General features: G+C 33.7%; 2 protein-coding genes and 1 pseudogene across 3 annotated transcripts in view; 2 read left to right on the top strand and 1 right to left on the bottom strand.

Annotated features, from left to right (window-relative positions):
* Window positions 1-22,747, top strand: part of LOC129943290 (pyridoxine/pyridoxamine 5'-phosphate oxidase-like) — a 133,061-nt gene extending 110,314 nt beyond the window's left edge. The window contains exons 2-5 of one of the 2 annotated variants that reach the window (XM_056052613.1): window positions 9,901-9,980; window positions 10,047-10,203; window positions 19,009-19,462; window positions 22,542-22,747. In XM_056052613.1, coding sequence (XP_055908588.1) covers window positions 9,920-9,980; window positions 10,047-10,203; window positions 19,009-19,462; window positions 22,542-22,607 — 738 coding nt within the window. In that variant the 5' untranslated portion in view covers window positions 9,901-9,919 and the 3' untranslated portion in view covers window positions 22,608-22,747. Of the gene's footprint in view, window positions 1-9,829; window positions 9,981-10,046; window positions 10,204-19,008; window positions 19,463-22,541 lie in introns of those variants that run through there. The other variant, XM_056052612.1, reaches the window with a different exon arrangement.
* LOC129944677 (uncharacterized) lies at window positions 5,111-6,307 on the top strand. Its single transcript, XM_056054282.1, has 5 exons — window positions 5,111-5,296; window positions 5,341-5,445; window positions 5,505-5,615; window positions 5,724-6,047; window positions 6,112-6,307. The coding sequence occupies exons 1-5, from the start codon at window positions 5,111-5,113 to the stop codon at window positions 6,136-6,138; spliced, it is 753 nt and encodes a 250-aa protein (XP_055910257.1). The 3' UTR covers window positions 6,139-6,307.
* On the bottom strand, window positions 7,490-8,816 carry LOC129943293 (tyrosine--tRNA ligase, mitochondrial-like; annotated as a pseudogene).
* Window positions 22,748-23,173: the final 426 nt, after the last annotated feature.

Below are 23,173 nucleotides of genomic sequence, written 5' to 3'. Positions count from 1 at the left end.
CTTATATTATTTATTATTTAAGTAAAGATTCTTTTTCGTAGATTATCATTTCTGCAGAGATTCCATCATTTCTAGTTCATTTTCCTTTTTGAAATCGTTTATGGTCCTTTCAATACATTTTTTGGAGTGTTGTGGGGATGCTATGTGTCTAATGTCTATGCTATGAATATTTTCGTCTTTAATTACTCGTATGTTCATTGTTTAGAAGAAAAGTTTTTCAAAGAACTCAGTGGTATTTTTATTTAAATTTGTTCTATTTGTAACAAGTAAAGATTTCGTATGTCTTATAGTTTCTTTAGATATTGTTTCGTTGAATGTTTCAATTTTTTTTTAGTTTATAATTTGATAGTTTTTCTTAATTCAGTTAAGTAAGTGCTGTTTGGTTCTTAGAATATCTCTTCTTAAGTGTAAAGGCCCAACTATAATAGGCATAAGCTAGCATATGCGCGCATAAGTAAACGTGCGAATACAAAGAATCTCAATACGAGTGAACATAATGGAGTCTAGCTCCGTTTCGTTCAATTTTTCTCAGTTTCGTTAACTTAAGCACACTTAAGCGAGAGCGATCCCAGTCGCTCGCCGCATAAGTAAAATCTGACATGTAGGTACGTGAGCAAAATTGCATTATGGCTATGCAGTAATTTTGGCAAACTTAAGTGAATTTTCGTTGGGTTTTTGACATAAGCTTATGTTTGCTTATGCCTATTATAGTTGGGCCTTAAGCCTCTGGTTTCGTCAAATAATTTATATTTTGATTTTCATAATTTATAGTTTAGCTGTGGTTTTGATAGTCTTTTGTAATTCGCCACATACTCGTATGTATGTTTTGTATATATCGCTTTGATATTAATAATTTGCTGATTTTTGTTGTTAGAATTTGTTAATAGTCCAGTACTTTTTGTCGGGAATCATTCTAGTGTGTAATTGATTTCTTGATTATTTTTCGACGTCTTATGATTTATTGTTGTTTCATTTCTAAATACTTTTTGGTAACTGTCGAAATTAAAGTTATGTAGCACTAATATGTCTTTGATTTATTCGGCAACATTTGGTACGTAAAAAATAACAGCTCCATGATAATACTATCAATTGCATATGCAAAGCTTGCGTCTGACTTTTTATAGATCACTGAGCCATTCTTGTTGTTTTCCGTTAATTGTTCCGTTAATAATTACATCGTTATGTTTTATTGCCTTTAAATGGTAGTATTTTTAATGCCAAACAGTCAGTTTATCATACACTCAAACTATTAATCATCGCTTATTTCAAATTTAAATCTTATTAAGAGAAACCTGCGTAAAAGTGCGAGCAATTGACCATTTTACATTATTATGACCTCCTACGATTTAAAAGTAAAGTCCTCCTACGTTTATCAAAGGTAACTTGAGTAAAGCAAATTCAAATTAGTTACTTTTATTAAATTTGTGTTCAAATCGTGTCTTTAGTTTAGATGAAACCCTCTTTCGTTGGATCAGAAAAAGCCTTTTTAACCATTCAATACAAGTATTAAGTCTGAAATCCACAAAATTAATGCTGGTATGCTCCAGGGCTCTGTTTTGTTTCCTTCACTATTTTTAATTTTTTTTAATGATCTGTCTATAAATTATTTCGCTAACGATAGTACTCTTAGCTTTTTTATATTCGTTTTTAGACTCATATGTGGATCATATACGCGATCTTTCCAAAAATGCTACAAGACGTTAAAGTTTCTCAGACGATGCAAAGTCTTAAGTCTCTTGGTCAATATTCAACGAACAGCTTTTAAAACGATCCCCTAATTTGGAATTGAATTTGTAATTCTGGTGGTGTTGTTACTGCTGTGGTTGTTACATTGCATGCATTTGACTATTGGCAGAAATGGTGACACCGTTACGGTCAACGCCTCTTGTCTCCGATCTTGGAACAGCAGCAATTGAGTGTAGAAATATATTCATTACAGACTTCCAACAACAATGCAAACAAGGGCCAGCGTCTGTGGTTAAACAATGATATTATATTATTAATGCCCAATTTTATAAATAACTTTTATACATTTAACAGGATTTTTAATTGTAAAATGGCATATTTTGGCCTCACCAAGCGTTTTTAAAGTAAACAAGTTTTTAAATACCTTTTAAAACTAAATGCCCATTAAAAAATGAATATGATAGATTGACAGCTGATGTTTTTTTTTGTAAAATTTGTATCCTCAATATTTGGAAATACAGAATGAAGAACGACGTTTAAGAGTTTTCCGCGTTTACAAGAATCCCTTTTCAGACTATACTTATATTGCCTTCAAAATGAGGTTCCCACTTTCCAAAGCGTTTCTTGTCATTTATTTCAACATACATATAATGCTTTCTCATTTTTTCTCACACAATTTGCTTAATAGACAAAAAGGGGTTTTATTTTTACAAGGTTAAAATTAGAATTCTACAAGTTCATCCAGCAGAAACTTTATTTAAAGTGCAATGAGACTATTATAAATAACTATTTATATTTACTACTATTTATAAATAATTAATAGTCTTTTTTTTGTTTTGTTTTGTTAATTTTTATTTTTGTTTTTATTTAATGTTAAAAAAATTAAATCTATGCAATATTACTTTATTAATAAATGAATGAAATACATAGTTTAATGCCAATATCTTAATACTTTTACTTTTATTGAAAACTTGTATTTAACGATCCTGCTATGGAAGTTGGCTTTCTTCGGTAAAGTATTTCGCAAATTCGTCTCTTATGTCCGAAGAAACTTGCATAGGCCTCCTCTGGTCACTTATTGCGTTATCTTTTGTAGCTGTGTATCCCCTTGGTGGGCGTTGTGAAACCTCGTAGCTTACACAATTTTCTATTAACAATTTATGAAGAACACAGCAAGTTTGAACTACAAGCTTAACTTTTTCTGGGAGCAAGTGTTTGGTTTTCTGAAGAACCCTAAATCTATTCGCCAACATTCTAAAGCTATTCTCAATGCATTCTCTCGCATGGCTAATTCGAAAATTAAAAGCCCGCGTTGCTCAAAATAGATCGAAGATCACTTCGGTTGAGGACTCATCCATCACTTACCCTTTCATTATAACCTATGTCAATAAATATGAATTTATATTCTCACATCACACATTGCTAGTAAGACAATACTATTGAACCATTTATAATTTAAAAAAACTGGGAGATATTGTTCATTGTTTATATTTTATTTGTTTAACCTTTATAGTTATAGTATAGAGCACCATCCGTCTAGGACGCTCTAAAACCAATGTGCTTGCCGTCCATGGCACCTAAACACAATGGGAAACTCCATCGACGTGAATACGCTTCAGCCACATCCTCCCTATAAATATCTTCCTTTTAAAGATGAATAATTGGCAGCGCAACATCTGGGTTTGAAAGTCCGAGGTCCTGTAAGACTCCCCAGTAGCAGACTAGACTTTATTTGTATACGAGTATATGAACGAGTATACATGATTTTTATAAATTGCACCAATAGTAATAATAATTCATTGGAAGTTAATTATTTGCCAAATTATGTGAGAAATACAATTCAAATTACTCAAAACTACACTTTGTTGAAGACTTTTTGGTCATTTTCCACAAGTTGCATTTTTTGAGTTAGGCCACTTTCATTCAAAGGGTGCGAAATGTATGCTATTTTTATTTCAATAGTTATACCTTAACTAATAACTTAACTATTTTATTATCTTAAATACACTGCATTGAACTATTTTACATTGAATTATAAATGGTGGAAATAATAAAGTTCTACAGTTTACCGGGAATATTTATACAAAATATCATATCTTCTGCAATTGTGGTATCAATCGATATTTTATGGAACTTAGTGTTAGCGTAACTATATAACTAAAAGATAAGATATAAATAGTTAGAAATTGAAAAATTATAAAAATGCTGCATAGGACTTAAATTTTGGTTGAAGAACAAATTTGTATATTCATTTCACAAAATCACTGACCTAGCGAGAATACAAATATTTTTACTTTGGTACAAAAGTATACTTTTCGGCTTATGCAGTTAAACTTTTAAAAGCAACATACTAGCTTAGTGGAAAGCAGTGAGAATAGCTTATCACCTATTCACAAATCTTATGCGATGAAAATTTGCAACATAAGTAACAAGTTGACGGTTTTTTATTTAGTCTTTACTTAAATCACTTATTTTCAGCATTTCGAAAATGTCGGTAACGTAAAGAAAATAAACAAAAATAGGAATTTAAAAAAGTGATGAGTATATAAAAATGTTTTCAATGTTCCTGCGTTGTTTTATTTTAATGATCCATGTTAACATTCTTTAACTCTCGTTTTCAATGTTCCAGCAACTCTCGCAGCCAAAATTAAGTCGATGAACTCTGAAAACTGAAATAAATCTGAGTTTGTTTTTGCATTTTTCAACGGTCTGAGCGAAAATTAAACGCATAAACGCAGCTAATAATACAAAAAATAATAGTTGTAGTGCTCTCAGAGATTTATGTTTCTAGGTCCTTATTCTCATTGGACTGTTGCACCACCTTATTTATTTTACTTACTTAAAACTTAATGATTAAAACTGGCTTCAAACAACTAACTAAAATTTATCTAAATGCGTAATTTAGAATTGTTTCTAAATCTTCATTGTTCTGGCCATAGAGGAAATATATTATCTAGAGTCCCGACCGGTACCCGTCCTACCTGAAACACCCTCAAATTTTATTCGAGGTAAACTCTCACAAATTCGAGGTAAACTCTCTCAAATTCGCTATCGGTGAATACATGTGAGTGGAGAAAAAAAGCAAAATGGGGGATTGGGCTAAAAAGAAACTTATGGAATTTTTGTGACCTGTCAAAAATGACAAACAAATTTTGCAAAACAAAACAATGGGTTTCGGATTTTAAGAGTAAGTTTTTGTTAATTGTTTTGATTTTTAATATAATTTGATATTTTTCAGACCAAAATTCTTTATAATGAAGGGGGTATATACAAGTTCACTTCATTGAATAAAAAGTAAGTCAAATTGCTGTGAAGAAGATGCAACAATCGAGTTATTTTATAGTCTGTCTTTTCATTTTAGATAGTGCCATAATGCAGGAAGCAATTTCCCTTATATTATATTTCTCTTAACAAAATAGTATCAATGTTTTTAACTACAGATACTGCCCATTGTTTTTGTATGTACTTCTCAACTGCAATAGCTGCCGCAGGTGTTGACGGCGGAGGTGTCACCATCAAAACCATTAGAAACAACACGACCAAGTCAATGATGCAAGTGGAAGTTTTGCCATGTAATAGTCGACCGCTGACGCCCTTCCCCATCAATTGTGTAAGTACGTATCGAAACATTCATATCGTAGTCAACTAGCTTAATCTTCATCTTCTAGGTGTAAAGAGTACTACCAGTCTGCAGTTCTGCAAGAGAAGCAAACAAAACAAGAATACAATCGCAGGAAGACTCCAAAAAATGTCCAACCCTGACTGTAAGTGAGTTCAAATTTTAAATCTACAACGAATCCATTCATTTTGCTCCTAAGGATCGCACTGGCTTAACGGTGCCAATCATTCGGAGGCAAATGAGCTGGCCCGACAAGAATCCCCAAGAAGCCAAACAGATTCAGATCAGTCTCTCGGCAGCTACTGACGATGTCGGCGAGTTGAATCCATCGATTTTCACACAGAAAATCAACATCAAAAAAAGTAAGTCAACTTCCATTTCAGATTTCCTTATATAATGAAAATTAATTTCTTTATAGTCACGACAATTCAGCAGCTGCCGATCAACCATTCACAGTGAACAACCCCTATTCGTAGCAGAATGCGAACACAATGTCATCAAGCCGGAGTATCATCTTGGATCGATCAAGTATCGCATTCAATTGTTTGCTAACTACCATGTGCCAGACGTTCTGCTTGTGCGTTGTGAAAAGCCACTGAAGCCTGGCACGTCCACTGAATTGATCCTCAAGCTTACTAACCCAACGATGTACCATATGACCACAACCATTATGAAACTGCCAACCAAGGAAGAAGAACGGCGAATGATTACTTCGAATAAAAGTTCAACGAAAGGAACCAAAGTAAAAAACAAAAAAATCGAATTGGAAATTCTTATTCTATGTTGTTTCTCTTATTTTTTTATAGATTCACCACTTGGAGAAAGTCCAATAACGTAACAATCAAATTGAACTTCACACCTGAAGAAGGACTGAAACCAGGTGACATCATTACCCTTAGTTTTTTGATGAAATATACTTTTGTGAATACATACACACGCCCGAAAAGAAAGAACGTCAAAAACACGCATTATCATCGAAAGTTTTTGTAAAAGTTGGTCAAATTGAAGCCTAGATTTATTTCTATGTCCATATATCTAAAAAATAATCTTTTTTGCAAAAAACTTGTTTATTTATTTTGAGCTATAGTGTAATTTTGTATATATTGTATATTCTATTGTTTCTTTGCTGACTAGGATTATTTTCATTCAAAACTATTTATGATTTACTTTACTTAATAATAAAGGAATTTGTTTTGAATTCAAAGATGTTGGTGCTTTTTGCTTCAGGGGACCTACATAACTATAATCTTCGTTGGAAAAACGAATAAGCTGTATAAAGTATATTTTTCTTTATTGAGGCATTACAAATTTAATATTTGTAATACTTATTCTTCTTATGTTTTGGTTCATCACATCCGTGTGTATTCTTTCGCGATTCCATGTGGTTAACAGACTCATGAGTTTCATTTGACTCTACCTAAAGTATTGAATTGTAATAATTTTATGGTTTTAAATAGTTCGTGAGTTTATTTTTGATGCTGATTACGAATACGAACTTCGATTTTAGCTAAAAAAAACTATTTTTCAACATTATTTTTGTCTATTTTCAATTTAATACAGGAACTTGATGTTTTAACCTAAGACTAAAAAATCCTAATAAAAAGTACGAAACAAATTTGAACGAAATACTGAGGAAAAATATTGTAGGTTTGAAAAAACATACATAACTCATTTTTTTTTTTAAAAAGCTATTTCATGAATTTAGATTAAAAGGTCTACATGTTTATTGATTTAAATAATTCCTTATCACAGAAAAGAATACAATATTATTGTTAAGGACTTTTAACTAATGTGAATTTTAATTGTATAATCTAAATAAATTGTTTTTATTCATATACTCATCCTCGCCAACGAAAATGGAACATTAAGCATTTTGAACGGATCGATTCAAAATCGAACACTATGAACAAAAGAAAACATAAGAAAATAACAACTTGAAAATCCAAAAAGCCAGAAGTTAAGCTGCAACAAAGCATTAACAGCACCAACAGTAAATAAATGAACGCTCATAGAGTGTTAGAGAAATTAATAGCTTATCAAATAATATTGACTTTAATTTTCATATTAATAGAAATAACTTCAAATATATGTATGCTTAGTTTATTTTTTTTAACTTTACATTCTTAGTTTATAATATAATATTTTAAATAAAACTTGTCATATTCATTAGTCTAATTGATGTAATAAATAAATAAAATACAAAACATATGAAAATGGGAACGGAACACATAAACTACATTTACTTTTGATTGATATAGAACCCTCCAGTTGTGATGATTCTCATCGCATCAGCTGAATGAAGAATTTCAATTTTAAAATAAATTACCTCAAGCAAAAACTTAACACTTTTCACTTACTCTCTGTTGTAAAACATTTAGCTTTTAGTGCCAGATCAAGAATGGATAGTCCAGGCTCTGAAAAAATCTCAACGATCGGATTTCGTTGTAATTCAGTTCACCTAGTCCTTCAACATTTCCCTTATAGAGCGCCTCTTTGACTTTTTCGTCTTGTTTTAGACATACCTCTGGAATGAGAAAAACTTAAATAGCTAAAAGAAGTGATTTATTTGTTTATTAAAAATCACCTCCATGGACTAGAAGCGTCACATGAGAAATCAATTTTCTTCAAGTCTGATAAAAGTGAACAACTTGAGAAGCTTCTCGACTTCAGAATCCGTCATTTTCAAAAAGAACTGATAAAGTACAAATGGCGACATTTTTTCTTCGTCCAGCCAAATACCATTGCCAGCAGATTTTCCGAACTCGTCTTCTCCTTCGTTGGTCACAAGAGGAAGTGTCAATCCAAATACTGTTTTTTTTTTCTACTCTGCCGATAGTTCGTGACCAGTCATTAAGTTGCCCATTTGTTCACTGCCTCCCATTTGAAAGCGACAATTGTATTTCTGAAGCAAATGCAACCAGTCATAAGCTTGGAAAATTTGATATTTGAAGCTCATTCCAGCTGCACTATTAAGTCGCGATTGGACTGACGATATTGAGAGCAGTAATCCCATTCAAAAGTGTCTTCCCATATTGGCATTGTTGACGACTCTGAAAGAAATATTATCAAAACGATTGAGTTTTTAAAGCGCATTAGGTTTCTATTATAGTTACCTAATTTGTCTCAATGACCGACAACCCTTTATTTCGTTTTGTTTTGCCACTAGGATTACTGATAAGACCCGTATTCCAACAAACGCAATTGGATTGTGTCTTTCTCGATGCCATGCAGAAGTCCAATTATTACCAGGAGATTGCCAACGTGTAGACTATCGGCAGCTGGATCAAAGCCGGCGTAGATTGTTTGTTGTTTACCTGTGAAAAGTTTTGCCATTTCCGGACTACCGTTTTAAGAAGAACAGAATATAATTCATTACGATTTCTTATAGTTTTTATAAACATACAAAACAATATACTACTTACCCAGCAGTGTCTGGAAAGAGATCCTGAAAGAATCCTCTATCAGCTAGAGCCAAGTTACGTAGGGAAATACTTCTTCGGATATGATGAAGTCACTTTTTAGATCGATGAAATAGTTGACTCTGGATCATTTTGTATGAAATTATTTATATAATATAGATAAAACAGTTAATCAGGAGTAGTATTAACAACTTTGTTTTTATTAATTTTCACTTTTGTTTTGATTTAATTAAAATTTAAATCGCAGAAATTGTATTTTGTTTTCTTTTTAATTTTCGCTGTCAAAATACTTACCTCGCTTTTGATCTGTCAAAACTGGGTACAACTCAAATTGCGCCACGTTCGCATTGCAGTTCTAGGGTGCGCCTATACTTTCGGCATGATTTATTCTGTTTTTAGCTAAACTTTTCATAAAAATGATAGAATTTGTTTACCAAAAGCAGTTAAATATTATTTTTAGCACTGTTTTCACTAAAAAGAAGTTGGAAAATTAATTTTTCTTAAAATATTGCATTCATTTTTCAATTTTTGAATTCAACGGATCTCTTTTTTGAACTGCTGAGTTCACCTCATAGTTTTTTCCCCCGCGGTTAAGCTATATGGGCACAAATTCCATAACAACTACATTCAAAATGGCTTGGTCCCATAAGAAATGCACGGGACAACTAACACATGCTTATCCTTATGGACAAAATCCTCCCAATTTAGCTTGTAGGCCGAAAGAGAGCAAACCCATTAACTCGGGACTCTAGATAATATATTTCCTCTATGGTTCTGGCACCTAACAAGAGTAATTAATTTCACTTCATATTCGAATTATATTACTCCCAAACGAACACAATGAGAGTACCAACAAATTGTTCATCCACAATTTTGTATTTTCTTTGAACACCTCTGAACAGCTGACTCCATCCGCCATTCAAAGGTGGACACATTTTTTTTCAATGTGGGGAGTATGCACATCTTCTTGCATAAGTGTTCGTTCCCCACATTTTTTTTATATGGAGTTAATACATACGCAAGTTTATTTGCAAATCGCAGCTTGTAGCCAAAAAGAGCGCAACCGTCGAAGTTGGTTCTCTCGTTTAGTTTTTTTCTCTCTGGTATGAGATGCCCATCTTGGTAAATTAAGTGTTTTTGGTTTAAACTTGCACTTCAGAGACGTAGACATTTAGACAATAACAATTTTTATTTAATGAAAAATATTTTTCCAATATTGATAAGAAAAATGTCATCAATAAACTCAACTATTTCTTGTAAGACAAATTATTTTATTTTTCAAATTTAAAACTCCGTTCTACTAATTTATAATTTTATTCCAGCATTAAGAATGAAATACATGGAAAAAAAACAAGTGTTTCTAGAAGAAAATATTAAAGTTAAAGAACCCATACATTTATTCAACGAATGGTTGGAAATCGCTTTGAAAACTGATGAAATATTAGAACCTAATGCAGCTTGCTTAGCAACAGTCAATAAGTATGTTTTGCAAAGATGTATGTTTGCGTTTAATACAATATTGGGGATTATCTGTATTTTTTTTTTTAAATAATATGAATAACGATAGACTATCAGAGGTAGAATTCCGTGGTGTTATGGTTACACAAACCTAAGAAGATATCATTAAAAAAGGCTAAACTATTTGTTATATCTAGTAGAAGAGCCCACGATGCTGTATGGCGATTCTCTCGAGCTCCTTGAAGCCCTACTAGATATTTTCATTAGGAAAGAAATGGCGATACAAAATTTTTAAAAAATACGTCGTCTTAACATAGTTGAGCGCATTAGATAAACCCATATATGGTTCATCTTAATGTCTTAGACGTACTAACCAATATACTGACTATTCGGAGGAATTTGCTTAGTGTGTCAGTTAAAAACAAAACTATTAAATGGTTTGTAAAGCAAAGAAGGTAAAAGAAAAGTTTTGAAATTTCAATATAGGTGCACTGTTATGCGATAGTGAACAATTGTATCGCAAAAGTTAAAGAAAAGAATATTTTAAATAAAAGTAACAAAACAATACACGACTAGCATCATAGATATTTATTGTTTAAAGTTTAAACTCAGCTTAAAATTTTTGCGTTTATGTTTGAAAATTGGAATCATACCTATTAACGCTGAGAATGCTTAATTCGAAATACTTGGATTAACATATAATAAGAAAAAATAAATTAGATAGCAGAAGAATTCGTAAACAACCAGGGCCTAATGACTTTAAACCATTTCTGTGTGCGAGTAATTGCAGAGATAGAGGGCACCCATAGTTATCGGCTTATTAAAGAAAGAAAGCACTTTTCATGACAATAATTGCTCTTGAACTTTGTCAATTCCTCGTAAAACGTAGAACCTAAGACCTCTCGCATGACAGTCCTACTCACTAACTCTCACGCTACGGGAACTGTCATTAATATAACAAAAGATAATGTTTCTTTTCTAACCTCAAATCTTTATTTATTCTTTTTAATGTACTGCTTATTATTCATTTTTTAAGCATTTGTTAAAAATTGTTACATCAATATTTATATGTCATTATGGCAGTTAAAACGACCGTTATAACACCTCAAGCTCCTGTAATTAAACTCCTGTCACTTTTTCGAATGAAATTGTCCCAAAAACTTGTTTTGATTACGAATATTTATGGCTATATTATACAGCTCTTATATGTTGCTTCTATGTTATTTTATTAATTGGTTTCAAATCAATTTAAACTGTCAAATGTTGAAATGTTTATTCATTAAACACTAATCACTCTTTTACACTAATTTTTGAAGCTTATTAAATGTTCTTATACTAGGATCTACCGTCGCAAATTTACAGTTATCTTCTTACCATCTTCTTCTTTATTACATTTACAATAATATTTTGTTTTTGAGTAACAATAAAAATGGGATAATTTTTATAAAACATTTTAATATCTGAATTAATAAGTCAAAATGCGACGTCATCGTTTGTTGAAATATTTTTCAAGTAATCCTTCACACACCCGTCCAAAATTGACTTTATTTCTTTGGATTTCAAAGTTCCTGAAGCCATTTCTGATTTGTTTTCGTGTACAGATTTTGTACTTGGAGTGTTATGCGAAGATAATTCCGATGATTTTCATTGGTAAACTCAGTTTCAGCTTAAGATGGCAGGTAAAGACCTTTAATAAGTACAATCTCCTACCTTGGTTAGAAAAATTCTGGATACTTCAATTTATTTGCGTTTTGGTACAATGAGATTCAGTTAAATTTTTAATGTTTTTTTTATTTCTGACACGAATAAAAAACTTTAGAACTTTGATACTTCTAGCAGTCGGCTGATTTAGTTTTTAGCTATGTCCGGCTTCTAATGCATGGATTCCAGCAGTTTTTGATTTTTTTTTCTCAATGTTCTTTCCGCAGTGTTCTTCTGTCGCAGACTAGAAGCTGCGTTCACAATATCTATCATCATTATCAGGAAGAATCGGCTGGAGCCGAGTATTCAGTGACTTTCTAATAAAATAAGGTCTACTTCGCTAAGTCTGTTTTAAACTTGGGTTCGAATAGTTTAGTTTTAGAAGGAGTAATACTGATAGTGGTCATGACATTTTGGCAAACAAGTCTAGTGAGCGGGTTACATCTCTATCAATATTGAAAACTTCATTTAAGTTTAAAACACGAGCTTTTTTTATCTAAAGTAAAGCAAGAGTGGTTGAGAGAAAAATCTTGATAGTTTTAATTTGGGTTATTTAAATTTATTCTTAAGATTTGCGAGCTGGCAAGAGTGTTTACTTATTATTATATTTATAATATTATTACAATGGTTACAATGGAGCGAGAACGACTCAATACTCGAACCGAAGAGAGATTATTGCATGATGATATCATGATTTTCTGGGTCATCAACGTAATAGGCGAAGTGCTCTAACAATCTTTGGGTGATAGGGAATTGGAGCGTGGTAATAGAGGGAGAATTTTAGTATTAGTATTATTTTAGTATATGCATTCCAGCGTAGATATGGTTACAAATTTAATTCTTTGTGGAATGAGAAATTTTATCCCGAACAGGGTAAAATCTATCAAACCCAACGAGAACTCATGGTTTGATTCGAGCTGTAAAGAGGTTATCAGGATCAGAGATGTAAGTTTCCGTTGTTACAAAGCCAACCCGACTGAGGAAAACCGGACTAAGTTCAAACAAGCTAGAAAGACATGTAATGGTCATATTCGTCGAACTAAATCTTTGCATGATCAGAAATTGAGGCAAAAAATACTACAATGTCCCAAAAGTAGTAAAAATGTCTGGTCATTTGTAAAAAACGTACGAAACACCACGTCATCCTCGGTTCCAACGCTCGTCCACAATGACACTCCCTATGTAAGCTCGATTGATAAAGCCAATTTGCTTGCAGCATAGTTTGCTGTTAATTCGAAGCTACCGGAAAGTATCATGAGTCCTCCTGTTCTTGAGAGCGTAAATGATTCAATGGGACGAATCTTCTTTCGCACTCGTGCAGTTGCAAGAGTACTGAAAGACCTTGACATACACAAATCCGCTGGCCCGGATAGTATCTCCCCAATTGTTCTGAAGAGGTGTTCTTCATCGCTGGCAAAACCACTGCGTAAACTTTTCCATCGAATCCTCCTCTCCCTCTAACTATCGTCCAATAGCACTCACGTCCCTTCTTTCCAAGGTCATGGAAACGCTGATTAATTATCAGCTCAAGAAATATCTCGAAGAACGGAAGCTTCTTAATGACCGACAGTATGGTTTTCGTAGCAATAGGTCCACTGGTGATCTCGTGGTCCATCTCACCGAACAGTGGAACAAATCTTTACATCGTTTTGGAGAAAGTAAGATTATTGCACTTGATATTTCAAAAGCATTTGATAGAGTTTGGCACCAAGCTCTCTTATCGAAAATGTGTGCTTTTGGTATTGATGAATCTCTTCTTCGTTGGATTAGAAATTACCTTTCTAACCGTTCAATACAAGTTGTATTGGATGGTTACAAGTCTGAAATTCATAAAATAAATGCTGGTGTTCCCCAGGACTCCGTTTTGTATCCGACACTCTTTCTTATATTCATAAATGATCTTATGTCTACCACTTCTAATCCATTAACCTGTTTCGCCGACGACAGTACCCTCAGCTCGTTTATAGATTCACATCCTTGTCCTTCGGATGTGGAACTTCAACGGCAGCGTATGATAAGCTCATTAAATTCTGATATTGACAGCATTGTACAATGGGGAATCAAAAACCGTGTAGAATTTAATGCTTCGAAAACTCAATGCTGTCTCCTGTCGTTAAAGCGTAACATACCCCCGATGCCACTATCTATGAGTGGCACTTGCATCCAAGAAACTAATCAACTGTCAGTACTTGGTATGTGCATCACAGATCACCTTTTATGGAACGATCATATATTTGGTATTGCCAAAAATGCTGCCAGGTGCTTAGGATTTCTCCGACGTTGCAAGAAATTTTACACCCCTTCTGATCTGGCTGTAATTTATAATAGATTGCCATAGAACTATAATCGAAACATTTACATCGCTAGAACACCGCCGCAATGTTTCATGCATTTCGTTGTTTTATCGATATTTTTACAAACAATGTTCTGTTGAACTAGCCAGTTGCATTCCACCCCTTAAACTTTTTCAGCCGTAATACTCGCACTTCCAGGAATGCTCATCAGTTTACCCTTGAGCTCAATTTCGGGCGTACTGTCAAGTATAGAGATTCTTTTTTAAATCGCACATCGAGAATGTGGAATGCTTTAGCCAACTCTGTTTTTCCCTCCCATTTTGATGTTCAGAACTTTAAGACCAATGTGCACCGGTATCTCCTTTTTAATACTTCCTTTTTTTCCTAATGCTCGCACTGTGTTTAAATATAAACATATAATGGGTACTAATAACCCCTTGAGTGCCTGCAAATTATAAAAAAAGAAGGTATTAAACTTTTGGTTAAAGTTGCTAAATTGTTTTTAATAGATGGTTGTATATTTGAGTGGCGGATTGAGATAATGCGAGGTTGTTCTTGAAGTTGTATTGCTTGTATGAATGTTGGCATTAGTATTTTAGCGTAGTGTATACGTGTTTTTACCCCGTATACAAGGAAATTTGACGTTGAATTAAATCAGGATTTAGCTGCGTGTATACTTGAGTTGAACCGAAATCGGATTTCTTGACCCGAACCAACTAGAGGAGCTGACTCGAATTGAAATTATATTTTTACACCTGAATCGACGAATTGATGAATCGAGTCAGATTGTAATTTTGATTCCATTTAAATTCGATCTTTCGGTTCAGTATCGTCATATGCCTGGATCGAAATCTCGATTCGGATATAATACGATTCCTCAATCTTATCTTTTAAACAGGGTGTTTGTTTCAGATAGTGTTGGTGTGTTCTAGTTTATTTCGAATGCGTGTGTTTTGTTTTGGGCTTGCGTTTGGATTTGATAAAATGGATTTTCTAGTTTTAATGTTTTGGTTCGGATATGTTAAGATTTAAGTTTGAGTCTGGGATAATAAGTTTTTTGAAATTTTTGCTATATCGGCGAAGGAATTCGTTAGAGAGGGTGGAGGTATTGTTTTGTTGTGTTAACTTTATATTTGTATTACTTCTGTAATTGTGCATTTGTTCAGGTTTTTTTTTTAATCTCTTCTGCTTAGTAATATGATGGACAAAGTTTTGAGGAAGATGAGTGAAAAAGAGCTGTTTGCACACATTTACCCAGTTTACAATGAGAATTGAATCGGAATCGAAAAAAATATGAGGCTGCAACAAGGTGAATCTTAGAAAAAAATACATACCTTTTTGAAGATTTTAAATGAAATTGTGAATCCCCGGAACATTTACAATACGAAAAATGAATTTATAAAACATCAAGGCAGTGTTTTTTTGCCTATCAAATATTTAGGACAAAACCTAAAAGAATTTATGTATATCTTAATTTTCTATTGACTTATAAAAGCATTTAGTTTTTATTGAGAACACCGCTCTGAATTTCAATTGTTTTTTATTACATTTTTTTAAATTTTCATTTCTGCCAATATTCTTATTTATGTATATTGAAAACTACTATATGCATTTTTCAAAACTTCAATTTCTTGACCTTATGGTTTGAATAATGGGGATATGTTGAGCCATATACATTTTCAAATGGTTTCCTATTTCGTCACTTTCTTGTAGTTTTTGAAACTGATTGCGACTGCGCTTGTGTTTAGTTTGATGTTCCGGTTTCCAAGTTTCTATTTCTACTATAGGGACATCCTCTTTTCTCCAAGATGTTATGAAGCACGCAGCAAGTTGCAACAATGTGAGGAACAAATTCTACTTCAATATCAATTCCCTTCTGTAGTATTCTCCATCTTTCTTTCAATCGACCGATAGCATTTTCAACCACTATTCTAGCCTTATTTAGATTCGCATTGAATAAATCTTTTGCAAGGTCCTGAGTGTCAGTGTATCACCGATGAAAAATGCTGGTATATCTACACCAGCTATTGCTTTTATGGGATATTAAGAAAAAACTTAATAGACATTTTATTTTACAGATATTAACTAACTTACAAACTTAATGTTTTTTATGTTGATGCTCAGATAGCAATCTTCATTACTTCATGAAAATATCCTAGATGCTTGCAACAGATATCCAAAAATCTATAAAAGAACAAATAAATGATTAAATCAATCATCCTTTTCTATGGACGTAATCTGAATATCCTTCCGCAGTTCCTTTGATTGGTATGTGAGTAGCATCGATTGCTCCCATAATTTGAGGTACCCCGATTTTTTCTTCAAACCCTTGGCCCACAAAATTCAGATATTGACATTACTGGAGAGACACGTCACAAATATATTTGAAGGAATCTTTTCCATCCTAAAGTTTTCCACCATTTGGTCGTCAAAACCTTCTCTATTTAAACATTTAGACATTTGTTTTTTGTGACTGATTAAATAATGTTATTATTCATCGAGTTATTCGCGTGTGAGTTTTTGCTTGTGTGCGTGTGTTATGTTTTTCTTTCTTGTTTGTTTTCCAGAAGAGTTTATTTTAGTGTGCGTTTTTGTGTTGTAAGCATTATTTTATTTGAATTTGAAATTGAAATTTTGTATCTATAAAAATAGAACTTACTCAGAGCACAGTACGCATACCAACAAAAACCAAAATGTTATTTCGATTTAATTTCAATTCGATTCTTAAATCCACTGAAGTTGTATTCCTGGTTTGAAATCTCAATTCAATTTCGATTCGGTTCCTCAATCTCCTGTTGTTGTATGGATAATCCAGAAAAAATTAATTGCACATAACATTTTTATGAATCAAATTTATTTCAGGCGTCAAATGCACCAACGCTATGACTGTTTTTTGAATTAATTTGATGAAAGAAAATTTTGAACGCTTTCAAACAGACGCCATTTCAAATCATGACAGTTTAGTGCTCAAGTTGTTTCATAATTAAATCAGAGAGTTCTGAACATACTCTGCTCAGAATTCTACTCTATTCGGTCAGACTATGCTCAGTCCTCAATTCTGAACTAAAAAAAAAACGCCAATAGCTATCATTTGTTTTCATCATTGAAGCCAATTATTGGAATTTTTTGGCATGTCGTTTATATCGTTCCTTAGAAGATTCTGTTATTAAAAAAAAATCCGGATTGAAATCCACCGAAAAACTTTTACTGGCAGAAATCTTGCATTGGAATTGTGTGAAATTGAAACACAAATCAGTGGAACTATTCGTTTCACTTATGAACATAAAAGTATCAACAGGATTCAATTTATTGCATCAATCTTTTGCTAGAAATAAATCTGTAACATGTTCAAAAACTAAAAACCAACATTTTACTGATAGATTTTACTGATAGCTATAACCGGCCCCTAATCGAAAAGAAACATGGTCAAATATCCATTCAACGAATTTTTAGGACTGATTTCGGCTCAACTTTCCATTACCGCAGCACGAATTTCGACTCGTGGTTTTCTTTATTCGATAGATATGTGCAAATAAATAATAACTATACCAATTTTAGAGCGAGGAAACATTTATTTCTATTTTTAATTAATTTTTAAAGTTCACTTTTTTACATACAAAACAAACAAAAATGGTTGATTTTGACATTTCTTCCCTGTTTTTTGTTCAGTGTTGCCATACTTGTTTTTTTTCCTTGGTGATATCTTTTATTTTAGTGCTCAAATGAAAAGTACGTTGTATATACCCAAACTCGCACCCACCCCAAATCTTATAGTGACCCCAAACAGGGGGGTTGCAGGGGGCAGCCTAGCTGTTAGTACGTCGTGCTATCAATTAAAAAAAACTTGTTTTAGGCTCAAAAAATGCAATACAAAAAAACTAGGGTTAAGTCCCAAAAAGAAAATATTTTTATTTAAGACTTAAAGTTGTTTCACTGCCCTAATATTTAAAACATGTTCTATTGAGACCCCTACCTAACTGTAAAAAAAAATCAGAAGGAAATTCGTGCTGCGGTAATGGGAAGTCGCTCCCTGATTTCTATTAAAGCTATAACTGGCCCCCTAACCAGGTCGATTTTACGAGTGCAACGTTACGGTATATGCGGTGGGAGGTTGCATACATCGCATTTTGTACTACCATTGCATTCTTTAATTGTCTGTCCGAGCAATTGGCAGTTGCAATATCTCAATGGATACGAAACAATTCCCCGACTTAAGCAGTATAAAAACCGATATCAATAGATTTTGGTAGAGGTCAAATGCGAAAAGTGGGGTTTGGCGGTTTTTTTTGTGATCTTACGGCAAATTAAGAGGCTACCATTGTGAAGTTGACTTATTTTTTTAGTCTTTGCTGATAGAGTGGATAGCTTCTTTATGAACGAAAGAATTTAGTAATGATATTCGTTTTTGGTTTGTTTTTGGGGTGTAAGCAAGGGTGTGCCCTATTATGGGAAGCTGATGGGAGATCTGAGAAAAAGGTCACATGTGAATTGTGTTTTTTCTTGGTTGATGATCAAGGATTTGGAGCAAGAATCATGGGCCATAGTTAAAGAAAACACTTAAAAGTGAATAGATCAATTTGTTGTTCACAATTTATTAAAAATGCATCAATTGGGATTCAAAATAGGGATTTATCCATTGTTATATAACAATCGTAATAAAGAAGGGTAATAATTATTTGGATGATTTTGAAGACATTGGATTTGAATTAAGCTTAATAAGGTCTTTGTACTTTTTATAATTTGTATTCTATTATTGTTTGTTTTCAATATCTTCTTAACAAAGGAGATTGCTTTTCTAATATAGCTTTATTTTATTATTATTTTTTTTTAGGGACGGATTACCTTCAAACCGATTTGTTTTAGTAAAGGAAGTAATTCCAGAAGGTTTTATATTCTTTACAAACTATGGAAGTCGAAAAGCACAGGACATTCTCTGCAACCCTAATGTGGCATTAACATTTTACTGGTGCCCACTACGAAGATCAGTTCGAATAGAAGGGATAGCTGACAAAATTTCACTTGCAGATTCGCTTAATTATTTTAGTCAACGACCACGTGCCAGCCAGATTGGAGCATTAGCTAGTCCTCAAAGTACAGTTATTGAGAGCCGAAAATACTTGGATGAAGTTGAATCAAATATCAAAGCTGAAGTAGGAGAAAATAAAGTTCCAATGCCAAATTGGGGCGGTTATTTAATAAAACCAAGTTTAATTGAGTTTTGGCAGGGACAAACAGATCGCCTTCATGATAGAATCAGATTTCGTAGAGGATCAAAGAAAGTAGAAGTAAGTATAAAATCAGTTCATATAAAAAATATCAATTGAACTACATTTCATAATTTGTCCTTTAAATTTTAAAATTATTCCGCCTCCGAATAGTTCTCGTTTTTAGAGCAGTGTATAAACCGACTTTCTATTGTGAGCAAGCCTTTACCCTTTTTCTCCACTTATAAGGTAAACTCAATGTTCTTAATCGGTTTATTAATGAACTAAAAAAATTGATAAAGTAAGAAAACCTACAGTATTAATACTTCATACGTTCAATACATTCCAACCCCCAAAAACTATCGAAATCGGCTGGTATAACGCCAAACACTGAATAAATTCTAAACCCCATTTGGAGTCCGAATTGAATGTTACTGGGACGCGCTGTCAAATGATGCAACGGCACGACCATGTGTGGTATATACAATTTTTCACCATACACAGACTTCTAGTGTTCCGGAACTTTATGCGAAAATTGTATTGCCTTTAATCCTTACTCACCTAAAGGCTATCCAAAGATCATTTAAATGAAAGAAATTTTGAAATATTTTAGCTTGCTATTATTTATCCGCTTTTGTCATAGTCCATGCTTTTGCACCGTATAGCAGGGATGATAGGGGCCTTATATAGCAACACTTTGGTCCCTCGAGAGAGGATCTTACCACTCAATTGCTTTCTTAGTCCAAAGAAACAGCGGTTGGCAAGAGTAATTCTGCGTTTGATCTCAGCGCTGGTGTTGTTTTCTGCGTTTACAGCAGAGCCTAGGTTGACGAAGTCCTTGACTACCTCAAAGTTACGTATGTCCTTTCTTGACGACAGCATGTACTTTGTTTTGCCCTCATTAACCGTTGAATCCATTTTTGCCGATTATGTCAATGTCATCAGCATATGCTTTTGAAAGGTAGTGCCTCTAGTGTTGACGTGTGAGCTTTGCACTATTCTTTCAAGCACGATGTTAAAAAAATCACATTACAGCGCATCACCTTGTCTAAAACCTTTTTTGACATCGAAAGGTACTGTTAAGTTGTTTCCAACCTTTATGGAGCAGCGTGAATACTCCATGGTCATCCTGCACAAACGGACGAGTTGGGCAGGGATGCCAAAACTAGACATAGCTCTATACAGCTCGTCCCTGTAGATGCTGTCATGAGCGGCCTTGAAATCGATGAAAATATGGTGAGTGTCGATTTGGTGTTCTTGGTTTTTTTGCAGGATCTGCCGTAATGTGAATATTTGATGAACTGTGGACTTTCCTGGTCTAAAAACACACTGATAAGGGCCTATCAGGTTGTTGACGATGGGCTTTAGACGTTCACATATTACGGCAGAGAAGATTTTTTAGGCGATGTTAAGTAGACCGATTCCTCTATAGTTGTTGCAGTTTAGAGGGTCTCCTTTTTCAGGATCAAGCAAACAATACTGAGGTTCCATTCATCGGGCATGCTTTCGTCCGACCATATCTTACAGATAAGTTGGTGCATGCTCCTAACAAATGTATCTCCAGCTGCTTTAAAGAGCTCGGCATTCAAGCCATCCGCTTCAGCGGCTTTATTAGACTTCAACTTAGATATGGCAATCTTTACTTCGTCTAAGTCGGGAGGACGGGATTGTTGGCTTTCGTCATCTATATTGAATGGAACATCCTGCCTGGCAGCGGAATTCGGTTCGTCGTCGCCGTTATACAGTCTGCAGTAGTTGTCGTTCCATATCCTCAGCATTGACTGCGGTTCCACTATGATGTTTCCACTTTCGTCTTTGCAGCCTTCGATTCAAGGTTTATGTACCTGTGAATTTCGTTTCACCTGTTCATAAAACTTTCGAACTTCATTCCTGCTTTTAAACCTCTCAACATCTTCGACCGCACGCTTCTCATGCCCTCTCTTTTTCTTCTGAGAAGTCGTTGTTCCTCTCGCCTCTTCTGCTCATAGGGCTCATGAGCAGCTCACGTCCTTTTATGCAGAGCCGCTTTGAGTGCCTGTTGTTTGGCTGCATTTTCCTGCCGACATTCCTCATCAAACCAGGGGTTCCTTGTTGGTAGCTTCTTGAAACCCAGCACATCAGAGGCGGCTTCTCTGATTGCATCTTGGCACTGTTGCCACTGGTTTTAGATACATTGTGTTGGCGGCAGAGAACTTCGAGAGAGGTTACTTGTAACGCTGTCGGAAAAGGATTTGGCGATCTCTGGCGATTGTAGCCGTTCGACGTTGTACCTTCTACCAGCACCTCCATGTTTTGCCTTGGGTCTGGAAATCCGAAGTGCTACCTTGGCTACAACGAGGTAGTGGTCTGTGTCGATGTTAGCTCCTCGCAAAGTTCGTGCGTACCAGTTTTTCATTATTAAGAAAATTTCTGGATTGACTTATACTGGGCAGGCTCAGGCGACACAAGTGACTTGAAAGTAAGTTTGAAGCATCTGATTGGCCAGCTGCCAAAAAATTGCAAGAAAAATCGCCCTTACTATAAATTCAAGTCTACTCATGTCAAAATGACAGGTGATCATGTTTTTTCATTCAACTAAAGCTGAACTTTATTACTCTATAATTTATTTTTTGTCTGCACAACTTCATTTAATCCTTTTTGTAAAATGGTTCCTTGTCCATTTTGAAAAGAAATAACTTATATTTCTTTACAATACATTATATAAATCGTGATGGAGTTTTAGTTTGTCTGAGGAGTGTTTTGTAGATACTAATTTTGTTGGTACTTTTTGTACTATGAACTTAAAGTCGAAGTTTGCAAAGTAAAGTTCTGAATTTGAAATTCATGATACTTGAAAAATTAACTAGATGTTTTGGTCGAAATTTACGTTCAAAGAATGAAGTTGACTACAAATTAAGTCCCTTGTGTTGCCTGAACCTGCCCACTGAGTTTTCTCCAGTTATGGATATTCAGCACTACCTTTTCAGTAAGTGCAGGTTATATGAGAACTGTCAAAATCAGTTGATGTCATTATTGGATTAGATTTTGTTAACGCATAAAGTTGAATTTTGATTTAAATTTTAAAGTAAACTTAAAGTAAAGGGCAACCTCTGCTGATTTAGATTTCTTCCAATAACAAATTACAATTGATGATTTTAATTTATTTTATCTTCTTTCACAGGATGTTGATGAAACGATGGTTCATTGCGGAGAGAATGGTTGGGTTTACGAGCGTTTAGCTCCATAATGTAATTTGTTAATGTAATTGTAAGGGTTTTAAAAGCTAATTAAGTAATTGCATGTTAAATATTATATTTTCTTACTGGATTCACAAAATAATTTGTTTATATGAAATCTTTTGAATAAAAATTAAATCTTAAAAAAAAATATGGGTTGATTTTATTTGTAATTTACATTAATGTATACAATTGTATTCAGAATAAGTACGATTAAAGCAGCCCATTATGTTAAATTTGGATTTAGGATCAATGATGGTAAAAAACTGGAAATGTTCGAGCGCGTCAGATTTTAATATTGTGTATTCTTGCTGTATCTTTAAAATTATTGGTTTATTAATCTGCTGATTTTTGCAGTGGTTGTTGCTTAAAATATTATTATAATAATTGATCGAGCGTACACTTCAACACTGTGACTAAAAGAAACGGAAATGGGAGAGGTACAAACTTGTGTACAAAACTTGTCCTCTTGAAATACTCGTTCGCGTCATACATACACTTGTTTTCATAAAAATAGCAGTGCTGTAAAAAAACAGAAAATAAGTATAATTGATTTTTTTGCCGTTAGCTTTGTCAC

The sequence above is a fragment of the Eupeodes corollae genome, chromosome 1, assembly GCF_945859685.1.
Source record: "Eupeodes corollae chromosome 1, idEupCoro1.1, whole genome shotgun sequence".
NCBI classification, from domain to species: domain Eukaryota; kingdom Metazoa; phylum Arthropoda; class Insecta; order Diptera; family Syrphidae; genus Eupeodes; species Eupeodes corollae.
Note: the sequence above shows the minus strand (reverse complement) of the source record. Positions and strands in the feature narration are given on the sequence as shown.

Coding starts and splice junctions, on each gene's coding strand:
- LOC129944677 (XM_056054282.1), top strand. CDS start 5,111: ATGTTTTTAACTACAGATACTGCCCATTGTTTTTGTATGTACTTCTCA. Junction 5,297..5,340: donor CGCCCTTCCCCATCAATTGT/GTAAGTACGTAT, acceptor CAACTAGCTTAA/TCTTCATCTTCTAGGTGTAA. Junction 5,446..5,504: donor CTCCAAAAAATGTCCAACCC/TGACTGTAAGTG, acceptor TTTGCTCCTAAG/GATCGCACTGGCTTAACGGT.